Source organism: Rhinoraja longicauda, chromosome 14, assembly GCF_053455715.1.
Source record: "Rhinoraja longicauda isolate Sanriku21f chromosome 14, sRhiLon1.1, whole genome shotgun sequence".
NCBI lineage: Eukaryota > Metazoa > Chordata > Chondrichthyes > Rajiformes > Arhynchobatidae > Rhinoraja > Rhinoraja longicauda.
The window spans coordinates 13726203-13747117 of record NC_135966.1 but is presented as its reverse complement, the minus strand read 5'-3'; the positions used below and the strand labels follow the sequence as shown (position 1 = coordinate 13747117).

The following is a 20915-nucleotide window of genomic DNA, read 5'->3' as shown; positions in this document are numbered from 1 at the left end:
AAGGTTACCACCTGCATATTTGCACCATATTTTCTACATCACAATGGAGACCACTTCTTTGGTGTAATGTGTTAAGGAATGTGAAAGGTGTTATTTAACAGCAAGACTTCATTTTCATATTTTTATTCCTAAATCGCTACTAACGGTAAAGGTATGCAATAATCACTCAAAGGTCAAACTGCTTACAAGGAATTCCGAGGTGGTGGTTGACGGTAAAGTATAGGTCCATGTGGCGAGACAGGGAAACGATAGAAATGCATTTTAAAGTACCTTATAATCTTTAGTTGCATGATGTAATAATCAGTGCACAGTTTTGCTGCTTAGTATGCCAATGAGCATCCATGCTTAACAGCAATGCACTGTTCTTGTCACAACTAAGTAAAAAATCTAATTGATGTATTTGAAAATCCAGATGTGATACATATCCATTGAAAAGATGGTTAGTAACAGCAGTATTTTTGCTGCTTTTACACGGTTTTCTGGTCTGTTGTTTAATTTGCTGCTCAGCTATTTAGCAAAACTGCAGTACATGTGCAATTGTAACACTAAACAGAGCTTTGCACAAAACACTTTTTTTCACGAGTGGCTTTGTTTTATAATTAACATTTATCTTTGCTATTTTGCTAGCTCACAGCTGTTTAGCAGTGTTGATTGGTTGCATAGCAGGTCTTTATTGTCACGTGTACTTAGATACTCTGAGATTATTTGTTTTGCATACCATCCAGTAAAATCATAAACACAATCATACATAGGCACAAAAGTGTGAAGATTGTTGTGTAAAAGTAGATTTCTTCTGAGGCGGCAAACAAAGAATCGCCACATTTCCGGTGCCAACTTGCAAAAGGATGAAAACTAGATGAAGAGGGAAAGGAATTGGTAATGAAATTCAAGAGGAGTTTGAAAAGGATTTCTAGTGTCTGAACAATGAAAGCATCACTGCTAAACTAACCAATATAGGAATCTGGAACTGATTAGCACAATCAAAATATACAGATTATCACATTAGAATTAGAAATACAATGAAACAAGACCTTTTGTAGTTTGGTGTGGGGGATTGTAATTCAAACACGTATGATTAATCATCGTGAATTTTACTGTGCAATAATATATTATTTTATTTCCATAGGAGTTAACCAGCACAGTCGGAAAAATCCGAACAATTAGGGAGGTTACGTCTGAATGTCTTTGCCCGCCAGGTGAGTGAATTTCTTTTCTGTAGCTTACTCAGTCTAACTATGCTCAGCCTAACATCAGAGGTGACACAGTGGTGCAGCGGTAGATTTGCTGTCTTACAGCACCAGAGACCTGGGTTCGATCCTGACTACGGGCGCTGTCTGTACGGAGTTTGTACGTTCTCCCCGTGACCGCATGGGTTTTCTCCAGGTGTTCCGATTTTCGCCCATATCCAAAGATGTACAGGTTTGTAGGTTAATAGGCTTTGGTAAAAATTGCAAATTGTCCCTAGTGTGTAGTGTATGCTAATCGCTGGTCGGCCCAGTCTCGGTGGGCTGAAGGGCCTATTTCCATGCTGTATCTCAAAATTAAACTAAACTAAATTTATGTGAACTCAGCCTGGTGTCCTTTTGGATGAGGTTGTAGCAGTGCAAGATTTGCATCTGATTGTTAAAATGCTCCATTGCCCATCTTCCTGCTTCCCTCGACATGTAAGGCAGCCCTCAGTTTCTTGCTGTCAAAAGGGTGACTGGTCGAGATTGCAGCATAAATTGAGACTTGGGGATTTGAACAGAGAAGATGCAGACCCCCAGCTAATTTTCTCCAACCATTATAAGTGTTTTGAACTAGTGATTGAAAATGATTGTCTAAATGCTGATTGATTAAGGTTGTGATGGAATATCAATTCTTATTTTATTACATAATTTATTCCATTGCTTTTCAGATTAGGCTCTTGACAGAGTTGCTCAACAGTTTTACTTTACCAGTTTTCATAATTGAAAGAATATTTTGTTTGGGATATGGTAATATAGCTGGAAACATAACATTTCGAATGAGCTGAGCAATCAGATTTCTCACATTAAATGTTTTAGAGAATAGATAGTTCCAGCAATGATCCTTAATTTAAGTGAGGATTCCAAGATTACTTTTGTTTCTGCAAAGCATTCAGAAAGGAAACTGAAGGTGAAATAAAAATAAGATAGTAACTCAAATACATTATATGAAGGTTAAGAGTATAATTACTTCATTCTTTATTTGGTTTCTGCTTCCACAAGGTGTCTTTATCAACCATGAAATCCACTTCCAGCTCTGACCGCAGTCCCACTAAAATACTTACCATCTAAAATCCTTGCCTGCCCCAGTGCAAGTTGTCATTAGAAGGAGATTCCCTTCCCTGTATTGTATCCAATTGCATTACAGAGCTTGCGTCATTATCTCTCTCAAAAACCCTATCCTGACCCTTAAATCCTTACAAACTAGAACCTTATCACCATCATCTTTTCACGAACCCTCTGTACAATTTCTCCCTTCCCAAGCCTATGGCCACCTTCATGTATGAGTCTCCATAATCCAGTTTCCAAAGCAGCTTAAACACTGGATAAGGCAGCACAGTAGCACAGCAAATGGAGCTATGACCAACTGTACTTCATCATAGGAGCATAATGATAAATGTGTGAATGAGTGTTTCATTATTTTTATTTAGATTATTCACAGACACCTTCTAAATGTGTGAAAAGAATAGTCCAGAGTAAAAGCAAATATTTAAAACATAGAGTCTGCATTATCCTCTTTGTGAACCTTGCACACACATCAAAGGTGGAACCAATTGTGATCCAGATGCTACTTAATTTTGACATTGACAGTGATTTATTTTGATAATCTGTAATGGGAATGGTATGACTTGCGTTTGAGGGGGAAAAAAACAGATGTAATTTCTAGCCATCAGCACTTTTCCAGGTTCCCTGCAAACCTTGTGTCCCCCTGCCCCCAGCTCCACTGCCAATAATGTAGTTGATGTGTGAGTGATTTCACTTTAAGCCAAATTTGAAACCAATGGTATTTAATCACATAATGAGAGCCTCAGGGTGTGTTAATAGCATATTGTAAAAGGGAAAATAATACGATTGGTTTTGTGCTTTGCTAATAAACTTTGTTCAGGTCTTTTGAAATAATGAAGAGAAAAGATATGATGGACTGTGTTACAGCAATGAAAAGAGAAGGAAAGGTTAGAGGGTGTACATTCTGTGTAAACAGTTCCCGTATCCAGTCATTTCTTTAAAAATGAGCACAGTATTCCAAATATGCAGCTCTACGCAGATGGGATATTTTAAATATATTGCTGTACTTAACTGGTATTAGCCTTTTTCTGCCTTGGTGGCTGAAGGTCATCTTCCAGGGTAGTTCAAATGCTGATTCCCACTGAACTGCTAACTGTTACAACATGTGAGAGCTGTTCCTGTAATATGTATTCTGCCCCATAATTGATGAACTGTCTATTGACATACTTTCAATAATAGGTTTGTTGATACACGACTTAATCATGAAGATAGTTTGGGTGTACTGCCAACATTTTTGGTTGGGCATAAGGTTATTTTGCTCCACTGCTCACATCAACCATGATAACTTGTGTAGGAAAATAATTGCAGATGCTGGTACAAATCGAAGGTATTACAAAATGCTGGAGTAACTCAGCGGGTCAGGCAGCATTTCTGGAGAGAAGGAATGGGTGACGTTTCGGGTCGAGACCCTTCTTCAGACTGAATGGTCTGACTGAACTATGATAACTTGATCGCCATTGCAAATCTTCCACATAAACTCAAACATGCCTCTTCTTAGTGCCTTTACTGACTTCAGGAGATGGAATTTATTGCCGACTGTTAAGGTTTAGGAGCACTGTTATAAACGGTGAAGTCCATCAGGAAGATAAATTTTAGCTTGTATTACCAGTGTTGGCCACTGGGAGGCACATCCTACACGTGGTCACCATATCAGTATAAGCACTGGCAACACAAAACTCTTGCATCCTCCAGTAGGGCATACAGATGTATTGAAATATTGATAATAATTTGGTTGCAACTGTAAGATGGGGAAAATCCACGTAGGCTCTCTTGATCATGGAACACTTCTGAATGGAAGGGCCTGGTTACATTAGAGGCAGAAATAAAATGGAAGGGACTCACGCAATGACCATTGCCAAAGTGTTCTTAGAGATTGGGGATCACTTCAGAGCACAAAAAATGTTTAACTTTGCTCCCGCTGTCATCTTGTTTATCACCTCCACACTAAGAAATAAATCCAGAGCCTGAGTGTCTCTTGTTTTTTGATGATCAGATCCAAGCAGTGCAAATCAGAGAAGTATAAAATGTATTCCTTCCCTCCCTCTGATGATTATTCCATTGTTTAATATCCAGTTCCACTCAGAGCTTAACAATCCATCAGGCCTTTTTCCCCCTTTATTACACTGCCAATAAGTGTCATGCTATAAACATAGTAAGTCAGCAAGAAATCAATGCGCACAATCCTACACAAGCCTAAGTGCTATTAGTATCAAAACACTACATAAGCAATTTTTTTTCTTTTAAAATGAAAACAAGCTGTGCTTATCTTTTCTCTTCAGGATGATCCTAGAAAACAGGGCAATCTTAGCAGAAGAAAGTGATTGATGTAGTCCAGCCGGATCTAGTGATAGGCTGTGTGCCAGACATGCTCAAGATTAAGCAATATCAATGTAAAATATTACAAGCACCATGAACAAAATACTAGTACAGGAACAGAAAGGAGTTGTAACTCAACTTAACTGTTGCTGAGGGCTTGTACTGAATTTGCTGCAAATGAAAAGTATAGTCCAATAAAAATGAAAGAAATCAATATTAAATAAATGTTTCTTCAAATTTATATCTGTCATTAAAATTTGATAGAATATACTTGTATTCAATATTTTAGTTGAATTTGTTTGATTGCTTTAAATGTCTGCAAACTTTTTGCTGTTACTCATACTGTCTATAATATATGCATATATTATACACGCTTCCTTCAGTTGTTATGCATGGTAGATGAAGTTACTGAAGCAGTGAAGGTTGGCTTTGCTGGCTGAGCCTCCAGTAAGAGTGAGCAGGAGGAGAATCAGCAAGGAAGGCTAAACTCGACTCCCTCACCAACATAATTTATCATGTTTAAAGGTCGAGTCCACAGTGTTATATGTTATATATACCAAAAATGGAACAATAAAATTCTTGAAGTCTAAAGAAGAGTCTTGACCCAAAACATCACCTATTCCATTTCTCCAGATGCTGTCTGTCCCCCTGAGTTATTCCAGCATTTTGTGTCCATCTTCGGTGTAAACCAACATCTGCAGTTCCTTCCTACACAATGAAACTCTTACTTGCAGCAGCATAACAGGTCTGTAAACACAGTACTCATAGATAACATAATAAACACAAAAGAGAGTTTAAAAAAAACAATATTAGCGCTAGTCAGAACTGGCCAATTTCATGGTTGGTTATCCATCTGCAATATTTTACTCAGTTTTTTTCTATCCTACATAGTTTTTCAATATGCTAGGTGTTTCCATCACTGCATTTCATGACTTCACATCCCTTTTTGTTGTCCCTCTAACTTTCTACATTTCATAGCTTTTATGTTGCTCTGTGTGAGGTTTCACAGAGGGGGGAGCGGGGTGGGATAAAAGGAAAATGTGGGACTCGGGAATGGGAAATGAACGTAAGAAGGAGTGAAGAGGAGTAGGGTGTCGGGGGAGGGTGATGGTGGCAGAAGTAATTTCTGTATTATTTTTCCTAATACCATATTTGATCCCTACCTCCTCCCAACTTTTAATTTAAACCCTCCACAATAGTATTGCCAACATCATCACTTGTGCAAGAAGGCTGGTCCCAGTTCTGTAGATTGCAACCTATTGGTTTGTGCGGGTCTGACCTGCCCCAAAATTGGTCCCAATGCATCGTCTACAAAATTGTGCTTATTTGAGGGATCCTGCTTTTGTCTTGAGCTGCTTGATTAACCTGGCTTCCTTAATGGATATAGATAGATAATAGATTCTGGCTATTCTTTTCCACCTTGCATATTTATCATGGATGTAGAATGCTGGGAGTTTTTTGTAAATTATTGTCTGCTTTCCAAGAATGATGCAGAATGTGGGAAAAGTCCAACTAAATATAATTATCAATGCATTTTGCCAAAACATCCAGGGAGTCTGAATTTTTATCCAAAAACTCAACAAGTAGACTTATTTCAGCAGTGCCTTCTTAAACAATTTTCTGCACATTAAGAAAAAGATCTTTTTCAACAATGGGATGTACTGTCATCGAGAGAGACAAGAGGGGAAGGTGATGCTGTTGCAGCCTCACCAAATGCACGTGGCCAAAACAGAGACTGCGCGTTTCTTCAACATACCCTGAAACTCAGTGGAAAGTATGGCTGGCTGCTTCTGTTAGACAATCCTGCTACACAGCAGCTCAGTTAAAACTGGGACCACAAATGTGCATTTCCAGCTTCATATCCTAGGCCCAATACTCTTTTCGAATATTCTGTAAGAGTGAAATTGAATGAAAGTTTCCATCCCATCTCAAAGGAGGATGTAATTTCCCCAAATTTTATCATATTATTCCTGAAAAATAACTATTTAAAGTAAATCATTTAATAATGGCTACTAATGCCATAACAACTCTTCAAAAAGTTATAGATGCTCATTTATTAGCAACCAATATAAAGCCAAGGAGGAAAATGATAAAAACCTGTCTATTATGTTTTAATACATACTAAGAAAAGATAACCAATTTAACTTACATTATTGTGATGGAAAGCAAATTAACTACAGCAGATAAATGATTCAAGATATTTAAATTCTTATTACTATTCATTTTCCAAGGGATCAAGTTGCTGATTTTAATCAAGCATTTTAAGATGTAGGGACAGAACACAATTTAACATAAGTTTCCCGTTAAATGCAACATTTTCTAAAGCATGCAAATCATGTAATAAAATACTCAGCAGTGCGGTTTTAAAAATTGCCTTCTGCTGAATCATGGTATGTCATGAGCAACTAATGAGATCAAGATTGAGCCTCCAGCAAGAGAACAATTTGACTTCCAGACATGTGTATGGAAAATAAATCTGCAGACTTGAGGCATGCTGGGTTTAATATTAGTTATGATTTTTGTGACTTTTATTCACGCCAATCTTTGAGAATGATGAAAATTTGACTTTAGTTAAAATCAATACTTTTGCCTTATGAAATTAATCGGTTATTCCCAGACAGGTAAAGAGTATAAATATACTGTTCGGTTTTATTTTACAAACAAAATTAAGGGTAAGCAAGAGTAATGACTGAAATGCACATCGGACCCCTTGCATTTATTTTTGTTTGCAAGTACTATTTCAAGACAAAAAGTGGTGGTTCACATCCACTCTGTTCATTTAGCCTTTTCCTATGCTTCTATTTTCTTAAGATCCTGTTTTATAATGTTGTAGTTACTAGACCCACTGTGTACAATTTTAATTTCTACTAGCAAAGCGGGCCCGTTGGGCCCGTCCCCACACCCCCCATTCTCTCCTCCCCCAGCCCCACTCTTACTCTCCAAGTGTGCCCGTTGGGCCCGTCCTCCTGATCTGTGTATGTCAAGTAACTTGCAATAACAAAAAAGACTACTTTAAAACAATCAGCACTCTCCAAGTGTGCCTGTTGGGCCCGTCCTCCTGATCTGTGTATGTCAAGTGACTTGCAATAACAAAAAAAACTACTTTAAAACAAGCAGTGATCTGGAAACCTTTTGAAACAATGTAGCCGTCACAAGCTGAAGGCTCAAGCTGAAGGCTAAATCTGCACCGCAGCGCCCCCCTGAAAAGGGGGGGGGGGCAGCGCTTTAAAACCTCTGTAACTTAAAAAACACGCGACCAAAGGAAATGAAAATATCACGGCCGGTCGTTTGGGAGGTTGGCGATTAAGGCGGTGCGAAAACCGTCACGCTACTGTTCACCGGTTTGCCGCAATCGCTGTTACGCGCGAACATATCAAATAATTCAGGTCAAACCCAAAAAAAATATATATACAAGATCTGAGTTTTAGTAGTATATAGATTTTGAAGAGAGTTATTTATTTTGGTGGACCTTTATTTGTTTGGAGCATTTTCTGAAGGAGATGGAGAATTCCCTTTGATGGGCATTTGGAAATGTCAATATGGTTGTTATCATTGGTACAGGGTAATCATTGACGAGCTCTGATATTAGTAAATATTCTTATTTCTAAAGCATTTTTAGAGCTAGTAATAATAAAATGTTTCAAGATGTTTATTAATTACTGAATACTGTATGTATTCCATCAGTTTAATTATGGGTAGTGTTAGGGTGATTATTCAATGAAATTGAAGGGTAGCACAGGGACCACTTGGTAGAGCTGCTGCCTCACATCATTGGAGACCTGGGTTTGATCCTGACCTCGGGAGCTGTCTGTGTGGAGTTTGTATGTTCTCCCTGTGACCTTATGGGTTTCTTCTGGGTGCTCCAGTTTCCTCCCACATCCCAAAAACATGAGGATTTGTGGATTAATTGGCCTGTGCAAATTGCCCCTAGTATGGAGGTTGTGCATGCAAAAATGGAATATCATAGAACTAGTGTGAATGTGTGATCAGTGGCCAGTGTGGACTCATTGGGCCCATTTCTATGCTGTATCTCTAGATTAAACTTAACTAATTATAGCAAAATTAAGGTTAAGCAATATTTTTTTATATGGTGCAATACAATATGCTTTACTATAGACTATGACTATTTTTCACTTATAGAGAAATTGGTCTACAGATAGGAAAGGAACCCTTGTGTAACTGGGGTTACCTACAGTATACCTACAGTATATTTTGCTTTCTATATGGTCGTACTTGTAACATCCCAGTGGTTTGCTATGCCTTGTAATGAGAGGGCATTCTGAGCAGAGCAACATACACTTGAAAATGACACTTCGAAATGTATACTAATGAGTGAAATCTAGCATTCCCTAATCATCAGTTGTTATAACTCCAAGTAAAATTGGGAATAAAATAATGTTTTGATTGTTTCATCATTTGTAACATTATTTTTATCGTGTGGTTTAATATGAACAGAGAGTCATTGTCATGGAGCCAAGCATTTGCAAGAAATTAAAATCAACCCCTTTAGATATGAACAGATGAGTACTTAAACAGAATTCATAAATTGGTCAGTTACTTTAGAAGTATTTTTCTGTTTCTTTGTGTAACATTTGGCATTATTTCGCACTAGGAATAAAAGCTAATTAAACCCTCAGTTATTTCACCATTCAATTAGGTTTTATTCATCTGTAACTTAATGCATTGATTAAAAAATGAGGAAATTGTAATTACTTTTCATATTGACTTAATATATCAAACCATAATCAAAATTGTGGAGATTGGCGAGTTCTTAGGCAAGTAATTTCAATTCAAAGCATATGTAGAAAAATATTCAATTAATTTTCATTAACAATCATGTCGGAATCAAGCACTGCAATTGCTGAATCACCGAGATATTCCCAATTTATATTGATAGCATTGAAGGCAAACATGCCATATGCCTTCTTTACCACTGTCATAGAAGGCACATGGTATAAGACTATAAGAGTCAAGAAGTCATGACATGGCTTTACAGGACTTTGGTTAGGCCACATTTGGAGTATTACATGCTTTTTTGGCTTACCCCATTACAGGAGGGATGCGAAGGCTTTGGAAAGGGTGGGGAAGAAGTTAACCAGAAGGATGCCTGGATTAGGGGTATTAGCAACAAGTAGAGGTTGAAAAGACAGATTGTTTTCTCCAAAATGCTGAAATTGAGTGGAGACCCGATAGATGTAAATGAAATAATGAGAGGCATAAATAGGACAGACGGTCGAACCTTTTTCCCAGGATAGAAACATCACAGACTGGAGAGCATCGCTTTAAGGTGAGAGGTTCAAAGTTTAAAGGAGACTAGATGACCCGTGGACATGTTAGGTTCCCGTTGTTACTAAAGGTTCTTTAATAACTTATCAGTTTCTTTGTTGAACTAAATTAAGGCGCATGTTGCAATCAAAAGCGCTTGAACAATTGGTTGGGCAGAACAGATGTAGTGAGCCAAAGATCTTGTTCCTGTCCTGTACTGTTCTATGTTCTTTCAATTCACTTCATTGTGAAGACATGCAATTTCTATTGAGGCCAACCTGCTTAAAACAGAATTTTTGATTGGTAACCCATCCCCAACCTTAAACATATCCTCTCCTCCATAACAATTGAGTCTGCTAATAGTCATATTTGTGGTCACCTCCAGATGTAATTGATTTTCAGACAAGTAACCAGGGTAAGACACTATTTATCCAAATATCTCAGCCATCATCTTTTCCATGTTAGTATCTTCCTACCTATCAAATAAACAAATTAAATTGCTGGGACAATATATATGTAAAAACAATTTAGTAGAAAATGTTCCACAAATTGTTGTATGTTTAGTTTTCAGAGTTCCTTATATAGGTTCATTTGCAGCATAATGTTGGGTTATAATGAGACCACCACAATTGGTAGTAATTCCTACCCATTGGAATCAATGCAACAGAACAAAACAATATTTACAAGATACAGAGAACCCTCTCCCTTGTCTATTGCATCCCCCATCCCATTAAAACAGTTATAATGTAGTGCCCATTATTGAAATTAAATGAAAACACAAATAATGATTATGATTTTAGACAGCAGCATAACACCACAATTTAATAATGCCTGCAAACGAGAACTTTTGAAAATGGAATTTGCAATAAAATGCACCTGATCAATAAACAAAGAGTGAGAACCATTTAATGTACCAAATTCCATAAGACAGTTCAAGAAATTACAGCGTGAAATGGAAAGAAGCAAAATAACCACAGAAATGGAAAGAAGCAAAATAACCAAAGAAGAATTCAGTACAAAGAAAAATCCTCACCATCACATAAGATTTTCATAAAATGAGACAAGGTGCTGACTTTGGGCAGCCTTTACTTGCCATTTGTAAGCCTTGGCCTGTTTTGTTTTTCTCTTTTCCCAGTGGAAAATTGACTTCATTCATTACCAATGAGATGAAAAATTACTTCCAGTAAGCAGCTTTGCAAACTGCTAGTGTGGCAAAATAATTCAGCCAACAAACTTCAGTCCATGTGGAATCTGAATTTACATCATCCTGCTGGGAACTTGTTATTGTTTGGGTTATATAATTTGCATAGGTGTTCAATAATAGGGTTTAGATGAACACCATATGTTGGCAAATGAGTTCAATCGTCGTTGGGTTGAGAATAGATTTCTGCACACAATCATTAAACAAAGGACACCAATGATTGATTAAAAGAAGTTAAAGCAAAACTAAATTATGAGTAATTTGTTACTTTTGAAGAAATTACTGCAGCTGGTAATCAAGTGGAGTTTCAACGGCAGAAATGTTCTTTATTGTTCATTTACATTGTCCAGAAATCTTTTTGGACCCGATGTTATATTTCTAATATTAACTTGCCAGAATTGCGATGGAACTGAAGCAGTCCTAAGGAATTCAATTGGTTGCATTGCTGGATGTTTGAGCAAATTCAATATTGCCTTTGTGAGATTCATCTGTTAGCACCAGCAGCTTAGTAATATTTTCAATATCTTTTAAGTTTACAAACAATTCTCCATCCTTTGACCAAACTAATTTGTAATAATAAACTTTAACCAAAATTCCCAGGAATATGCAATTAACAGAACTGGAGTCTGCAGAAGCCAGATGGTATGTAACACCAGTTGTAATGTTTCAGTGCTGAGGGAAGAAATGCCACAGGGTTCTATAATGGAATGAAAGAAAACATTTCTTAGATCCAACAACGAACAAATAAGTTGATTCTCTTCAATTTTTACCCTTAGGTCCTCCGGGAAAACGAGGGAAAACAGGAAGAAGAGGAGCCACTGGTAAGTTTTGTATTTGAATGACTATTTTCCTTGGCAGTGGCCACGTACCATGTGGTGAACTAAATGACTTGTTGCCATTCTCGGATGAAAACAACTTTGAACCCAATTCTGCAGTTAGTCCTAGAAACATGCAGGTGTTTCTGTTTAATGCAGGCATATGCTCCATATATCAAAGATAGACACAAAGTGCTGGAGTAACTCAGCATGTCAGGCAGCATCTTTGAAGAAAAAGGATGGGAGACTAAAAGTCTAAAGACGGGTTTCGACGCGAAGACTTTCAGTCTAAAGACGGGTTCTGACCCAAAACGTCACCCATCCTTTTTCTCCAGAGTTGTTGCCTGGCCCGTTGAGTTACTCCAGCACTTTGTGTCTATCTTCGGTATAAATCATCATCTGTGGTTTCTTCCTACACTGCTCCATATTTTAGATTGACCCCTTTTTAGAACCAATCCACTGAGCATTTAGCCTTCTATCGTAATAAGGACCAATTGCATACTACAGGTTCTTGTCTGCCTGGTTGTATACATCGATCAGCCAAAACATTGTGACCGGATGAGCCAAAACATGACCACCCGCCTAAAATGCTGTTGCTCCTCCGTGTGCAGCCCCATACGCAGCAGGGTGCGATGCACTGTGTATTGTGACACATTCCTCCCGTGACCACCATTTAAATTTTCTGTGACTTGTGCCACAGTAGACCTTCTGTCGGTTCGGACCAGACGGGATAGCTTTCATTGCCATCGTTACCTCGAACAACTGTCGGGAGGTACTCACCACTGCTGACCGGGAGCACCCCACAAGCCTTGCCGTTTCAGAGATGCTCTGACCCAGTCATCTGGCCATAACAATTTGGCACTTGTCAAAGTCGCTCAGGCCTTTACTCCTGCCCATTTCTCCTGCATCCAACACATCAACTTCAAGAACTGACTGTTCACTTGCTACCTAATATATCCCACCCCTTTGCAGGTGCCATTGTAACAAGATAATCAATGTTATTCACTTTGCCTGTCAGTGGTCATAATGTTTTGGCTGATCGGTGTATTTGCAGCACACAACTAAGTAAGCTAAAATGACAAAAGTACATTTCTGTAGCCAAAGTCACTCCTTGAGCAGTTTCAACAATTGAAAGTAAAGAAAACATAGAAAACATAGAAAATAGGTGCAGGATTAGGCCATTCGGCCCTTCGAGCCTGCACCGCCATTCAATAGGATCATGGCTGATCATCCAACTCAGTATCCCGTACCTGCCTTCTCTCCATACCCCCTGATCCCTTTAGCCACAAGGGCCACATCTAACTCCCTCTTAAATATAGCCAATGAACTGGCCTCAACTACCTTCTGTGGCAGAGAATTCCACAGATTCACCACTCTCTGTGTGAAAAAAAACTTTCTCATCTCGGTCCTAAAAGACTTCCCCCTTATCCTTAAGCTGTGACCCCTTGTTCTGGACTTCCCCAACATCGGGAACAATCTTCCCGCATCTAGCCTGTCCAACCCCTTAAGAGTTTGAGATTTTTGTCCTTTTACCACAGCCTAGTGATGATTTCTCAGGAACAAGTATGACATGTTTTGTAGATACAAGAAAGTCAGATGCTGGAATTTTCAGCAAGAAACAAAGTGCTGGGGTAACTCAGCGGATCAGGCAGCATTGTGGTGGGAATGGACAGTCAACGTTTCGGGTCGGGACCCTTCAGACATTTTGCGTATTGTGCACACAAGACCGGTGCTATTTGGTGAGATGTTCTTCGCACCCCCTCACAGCCAAGCAAAAGATCTTAGTGAGCAAGAAGAATTGACTTTATCAACTTTGGGGTTATTATCATCAACTGCATGACTACTGACAGCCCTGAGGCCCTGTTTGTGACTGTGAATAAGAGGACCAGATTCTGTTTTTATAGTACAGGCTGTTATGGGGATTCTCTTTAAAATCAGCAAATGTGTATATGAGAATGTACTCATTCATTGTACAGAGTACTTTGAACTTTGATAGACATAAAATGCCAGAGTAATTCAGCGGAACAGGCAGCATCTCTGGAGAGAAGGAATTGATGACATTTCGGGTCAAGACCCTTCTTCAGATGGAAAACTGACAGTCATGACCCGAAACGTCACCCATTCTTTCTCTCCAGATATGCTGCCTTTCCCGCTTAGTTACCCCAGCATTTTGTGCCTATCTTCGGTTTAAACCAGCATCTGCAATTCCTTCCTATACATTTCATCTAATACTTTGAACGTTGCCAGCTTTGGCCTGAGCAAGATACAGATATCTGAGATTGTTGTGTTTTATATGCCCTGCAGTCAACCTTTTCATTTCGTGAATGGTTTGGCATCTGCTTCCTGAAGTTACGAATTATGTATGACAACACAACTTACGACTTTGATATGCAGAAGCCTGTCATGATGTGTACACTTTAACATTCTTTGGCCTCGACAAGAAAAAAAAATCAAATCAACAAATCGACTGGATAGAGATATCCAGAAAGAGAAGAAGAACATTTCTACAATCAGACACAAAGCTATAATGGTCTACAGCAACATAGTGATTGACAGATCCATTGGATTAAATAAGAGTACTCTCAATGATTTCACACTTCAGAGAGAGAGTGTGGTGTGTTCCAACTCAGGCATCCCACATAGTTAACAGAATCAAGGGATATGGGGGAAAAAGCAGGAACGGGGTATTGATTTTGGATGATCAACCATGATCATATTGAATGGCGGTGCTGACTCAAAGGGCCAAATTTCCTACTCCTGCACCTATTTTCCATGTCTATAGTTGTAGCATTGATGCATGCAAAATGTTGCCAGGCAGGAAGGTCCAGACCTGAGCATTTGTGACAACGACGTTGCAGGTAGAAGTATGTAGAGAAGTACTTCATAGTTGCTATCAGTAAGTTCATCAGTAATGGTAGCAAGGACTGTTGCAATGCACCTGCTGCCGCATGTTGGCTGCTGGTTGCATTCACTTGTACCTCATGTAGCATGGAGGTGAACATAACCTGCAGCCAGCATTAACCATTGGTGAGAAGATGCTTTTCTCACCATTGGCTTCAGAGAAGATCTATTACAGATTCGCTGAAATTATGCCAAGCTTGAAAAGTTACATTACAAGACCATACTGCGCAAATTCAGCCTTCCTTCACTTGATTTTAAAAGGCTTTAAGGACAATCCATTGAAGCTATTCAGACAAGCTGTGCAATGCCACGTCAGCGACTGTATTGTTTTGCTTCAAGGCCAGTTGCCAAAGCAGGAGGTTAGCACAATCAAATCAAATGAAAGTACAGGTAACCTAAAGCTTTAGGGAAGGTCCCACAACAGCGGAAAGATGCCAGCATAGTCCACATCTACAAAAGGAAAGGCAACCGCCAGTCTTGCGACAATCATCGAGGCATCTCCCTCCTGTCCATAGCTGGGAAGATCTTGGCTCGCATCCTGCTCAACCGTCTCATTCAACACCTTGAGCAGGGTCTCCTTCCAGAAAGCCAGTGCGGTTTCCGTGCTGGACGTGGAACTGTCGACATGATATTTGCTGCACGCCAACTCCAGGAAAAATGCCAAGAGCAGCACAGCGACCTGTTCGTGACCTTCGTCGATCTGACAAAGGCCTTCGACACTGTCAGCAGAGATGGCTTGTGGAAGATAATGCAGAAGTTTGGCTGTCCCAGCAAGTTCATCACGATTGGCCGGCAGTTCCATGACGGCATGATGGTGAAAGCGCTAGATGATGGAGACGAGTCGGAAGCCTTTCCAGTGACAAACGGCCTGAAGCAAGGTTGTGTTCTTGCCCCTACACTCTTCAGCGTGGTCTTCTCTGCCATGCTGACTGATGCCTACCATGACTGCCAGGATGGAATACACATCAGGTACAGGACTGACAGCAGGCTGTTCAACCTCAGGCGCCTGCAAGCTATTACAAAGGTGAAGGAGACCATCATCAGAGATTTTTTGTTTGCTGATGACTGCGCCCTCAACGCCAGCACAGAGCAGAAGATGCAGCATGAAATGGACTGCTTCTCACAGGCCTGTGACAACTTTGGTCTCTCCATTAGCACCAAAAAGTCTGAAGTTATGTACCAGCCCGCGCCTGGAAAGCCCTACCAGGAACCACACATCACGGTGAAGAGGCAGAATCTACAGGCAGTCGACAGCTTTACCTATCTGGGTAGTACACTCTCGCGAGTGGTGAACATTGACGCTGAGGTCAACAACAGGATTGCCAAGGCCAGCGCTGCCTTTGGGCGGCTCCGTGGGAATGTTTGGGAGCGGTGAGGACTCAGCCTTACCACCAAGCTGAAGGCCTACCGTGCAGTGGTACTCACCACTCTTCTCTATGCCAGTGAGACCTGGACTGTCTAGAGCAGACATGCCAAACAGCTCAACCACTTTCACTTGAGCTGCCTACGCAGACTCCTTCACATCAGGTGGCAGGACAAAATTCCCGACACAGAGGTCTTGGAATGGGCCGGAATCCCCAGCATCCACACCCTCCTACGGAAAGCCCAAGCCAGATGGGCAGGCCATGTCGTCAGAATGCCCAAGAGTCGATTGCCAAAACAGCTTCTGTATGCAGAACTGTGTTAGGGCAAGCGCTCAGTAGGAGGACAGAAGAAACGGTTTAAGGACTGCCTCAAAGTTTCCCTCAAAGACTTGTACATCGACCTCAGCACTTGGGAGTCTCTTGCTCTGGACCGTCCAACCTGGCGTAGCAAGCTCACCACAGGAGCCCGTGCAGCAGAGAACAGACGCACTGCAGAGGCCCAGAGGAAACGCACCGCGCGCAAAGGCCCGGGCTACCTCCACTTCCACTGCAGAAGCCATCCACTTGTGTCCGACGTGTGGGCGTGCCTTCCGGGCCCGGATTGGCCTCACCAGTCACTTCTGGACCCACAGTCACCAATCCTCCAACTGAAAGTGAAGTCATGGTCTTCTTCGAACCCGAAGGATGAACAACAACACCAACATCATTCAACAGCATAAGAAGATGAAATTTCATGCATGTTTTCAAGCTATTACAATTAATATCAGCAACAGTTTTATGATTATCCCTGAGAATGTGTAAACTGTGCTGTGGCCGAATCCTTGGGTGAAGTCATTTTTGCATTGACGCATCAAAGAGGCTGTTGTGAGTAACATCATTAGTAAGCAAGGCATGTGATAACCAATAAGAGGATCCTTAGAAGACAGGAGAAGTTACATCACCTTACAAAGGGGAGCATGATAACAAGGACCACACAGGTTAATTCTGCAAAATAAATTCTTATTACAGAAAAACTCAATTAGAATAAAGTTTTTATTTTCTGGTATTCAAGAACTTGGAATTCTCAAACAACTGCAAGAAATTTATTGTTATGAAAATAAGCTCAAACAGTGTATTTAATTTGAAGTGTTATGCGAAGCAAGTGTGAAAAGACATTTTTAGTTTATTTCCATTTGCACATAAGGGCAGTGTGGCTTTAGGCTGTTTAGCGCCAACACCAGAAGGTTGAGAATACACTGTATTTGAAAATCCTGATGTTTTGGCATGTGGAGGTAACCTCTGCCCATGTTCTGACTCACTGTGATCCCGGTTCTTGCACACCCTTCCCACCTGCTGGGCCCCTGGTTCCTGCACTCTGTTTTCACTCACAACACCCAAATTCACCTGCTCCCTTTAAACTTACCTGGTTTACTGGAAAAATTCTTATAATAACTGCATAACATCTACAAGCTGTGAATTAAAAGTGCGCTGAGATACAAATAGAAATAATATCTGCCAGTCCGCTACCCCACAAAGTCCTGAGTTTGCCAGATAATCGGAGGTTTGATGTATGACATTTGAACTTTTGATGTCTGGGTTATATTTGATATTTTTCCAGTTAACCTGCGAATGTCAAATTTCAATGAAAATACGTATCAGAAAAAAAAATAACCTAGTCTGGTGATTTGCCATCAGTCATCATACATTATCACATTGTCAAAATATTCCCTGGATGTTCTAATGAAAATCTGCAGTTAATAACTTTACATTTACTAGCTGGATTCCTGAATGTATACAACCTTTTAGAGTGTTACTGTTCTTTTCCTTCTGCCATGCTTCCTGTTTAGTCTGCAGGAAGCCCAAGTCTGAGCCTACAGATGTCTCCTTACTCCCCAAATACAGAATGTAATCTCCTAGTAAGAGTGCTGTAGGTTTGAATCTGTCAATTCTATCTTTTCTTCCCTTTCATCATCCAGGTATGCAAACAATCCTTCCAGATGAAGCAACAATTCACTGCCACTTCTTCCAATCTAATGTAGTGCATTTGGTTTTCACATTGTCGATCTCCTCTGCATTGGAGAAATCCAACTCCGATTGGGCAGTCACTTTGCAGAGGAGTTTAGTTCAGCCCACATTGTCCATGTTGACCATTTAACACTAGTTCTATGTAATCTCACTTTCTCATCCACTCCCTACACACTAGGTGCAATTTTACAGAGATCAAATAACGTACTTCTTTGGGATGTGGGATGAAACGGGAACACCCAGAGGAAACCTATGTGGTCACAGGGAGAACGTGAAAACTCCACACAACACTTGAGGTGAGGGCCAGACCCAGGGTCTCTAGCTCTGTGAGGTGGCAGCTCTACCAGCCGTGCCACTGTGCCACCTACAGGTGTGTATTCTGCAGAAGAAATCCTGAGTTCCCATTTGCCTCCCACTTTAATACACCGTCCACTCCCACTCTGACCTATGTTTGTGGCCTATGCAAACTGGAGAAATAGCACCTCAACTTTTGTGTGGGCATGTCGCAGCCTTCTGGACTTGATATCGAATTCCCCAACATTAGACAATTCAGTCTTTCTTACTGTCATATGAGAACGGCCATTTTGCTTGTCGTCGTTTAGCTCACTTTTTCTTTTTTAATTAGCTTCGTCTAGACTGCTGGGCATATCCCACATCCTTGTTATTAGTACCACACTGTACATAGAAAGAACCATAATCGGGTAACATTTCCTCCGTCCTGACCCTCAACACTGATGTTCATAAAGATTGTGTGCTCAGTCCCCACTCTACTCCCCTTGTGCACTCTGCACTGTGTGGTTGAAGGACAACACCTACTTGATCTTTTAAGTTTGCCAATGATAACACTGTTGTCAGCTGGATCGACAACAATGATGGGACTGAATACAGTAAAGAGACTGGGAACCTTGTGTCATGGTGTCAGATCAATATCGTATCTCATAATGTCAGCAAGACAAAAGAGTTGGTTGATGATCTGAGGAAGCGGGGAGGTGGGGGGAGGGGAAGGGAGCACAGCCTTGTCCTCATCAGTGGAGCTGCAGTAAAGATAATCGACAGTTCAGAGATGTCCATATCACCAGCGACCTAACCTAGTTTCTTCACACAGATGGCGAGATCAAGAAAGCACATCACCATATTTACTTTCAAGGACAGGCAGCATGGTAGAGTTGCTGCCTTACAGCGCCAGAGACCCAGGTTCGATCCTGACTGCGGGTGCTTGTCTGTTACGAAGTTTGTATGTTCTCCCCGTGGTTTTTTTTCCCAAGATCTTCAGTTTCCTCCCACACTCCTAAGACGTACAGGTTTGTAGGTTAATTGGCTTCAGTATAATGTAAATTGTCCCTGGTGTGTAGGATAAGTGTTTATGTGTGGGGATCGCTGGTCAGCGCGGGCTCAGTGGGCTGAAGGGCCTGTTTCCACTCTGTATCTTGAAAGTAAACTAAACTAAACATCTGAGAAAAATTGGCATGTCCATGAGGATTCTCTAGAACTTCTACAGATGTGCTGTAGAAAGTATTCAGACAGGACGGATCTCAGCCTGGTATGGCAACTGCTCAGCTTGTGACCGCCTGAACCTACACAGAGTGTAGTCTACACAGAGCCCAGTCCATTACAGGCTGGTCACTTCCTTCCATCCAGTCCATCTTCATGATAGATTGCATCAGGAAGACTGGAAGGATGCCTATCTCCCTGGCCATTGCCTTTTCACTCTTCTGCCTTCCGGGAGAAGATCTGGAGCTTAAAAGCTTGAGATGTCCAGACTTTAAAACAGTTTGGTCCCCAGAGCTATCAGACCCCTGTTCTTTTTTTCACAACCCCTTGCCTGCAGTGCTGCTGTGTACTCTTTTCTCTTCACTCTACCTCATTCAGTTACTCTGTCATTGCACTTCAGTTTGTTTTTGCACTGCTTCAGATTGTGCTACAATCTTTGAGACTTTCTGCAGTTTTGTATTTGGTGTTGTATTTATGGTATCTTTCATTACCATGTATCATGTTCACTCTGTGAACTTCATATGAACAAGGAATTTCATTGCACTCTGGTGTATATGACAATAAACTAACCTGAATCTGATTCTGATTGTTACTCTAACTGCTGCATTAACTCATTGCATGTGAACCATATGTATCATAATGGGTAACAGAAATCTCATTAGAAATGGCTGTGAGTGGTGTTACTTTTCTCACCCGACCAGAGATATAAACTTTGTCAACCTATCCCTCCCCTACCTTCTTTGCTACCGCAGGCTGACTTGTTTTCCCTCTTATTTTCCAGTTCTGACAGAGCGCCTCAAACCAGAAACATGAACTGTTTCTCTTTCCACAGATGCTGTTTGACCTGCTAAGTGTTTCCAGCGATCTTGGGTTTTTATTTTAGATTTCCAGCATGCAATTTTCTGATTTTATTTTTCTCCTGTTCTTGCTCACTGCCCAGTGTTTGGAATGCCAACAACTATGTGGACTTCCTTCAAACTAGTGAACTGATTCTAAGGTGAGGCATAAGGTTAATTGGGATTTACTGAATCCTTTTGAAATTTTAAAGATCATTGCTGTGCCAGTGGTAACGGATGCTCCCCTTGTATGCGGTACATCTGAGTTCCTTTAAGGTTAATACTCTCTTTATCCCAGCTGTGCTTTTCCAGATTTCAGTGAGCCTGAAGAGCGCACCTATTGATGCAGCGATAAAACTGTCAACTCAAACTTTGCACGCAAGACTTTTAGTGCAATGTAAATCATCTTTGGCAGAATTCCTGTCATCACT

The 20915-nt window shown here is 40.5% G+C and overlaps 1 protein-coding gene across 1 annotated transcript in view; it reads left to right on the top strand.

The window, feature by feature from the left end:
- Nucleotides 1-20915, top strand: part of col23a1a (collagen type XXIII alpha 1 chain a) — a 117601-nt gene that overhangs the window by 14316 nt on the left and 82370 nt on the right. The window contains exons 2-4 of the mRNA XM_078411297.1: nucleotides 1127-1196; nucleotides 11850-11894; nucleotides 17383-17390. Coding sequence (XP_078267423.1) covers nucleotides 1127-1196; nucleotides 11850-11894; nucleotides 17383-17390 — 123 coding nt within the window. The remainder of the gene's footprint in view (nucleotides 1-1126; nucleotides 1197-11849; nucleotides 11895-17382; nucleotides 17391-20915) is intronic.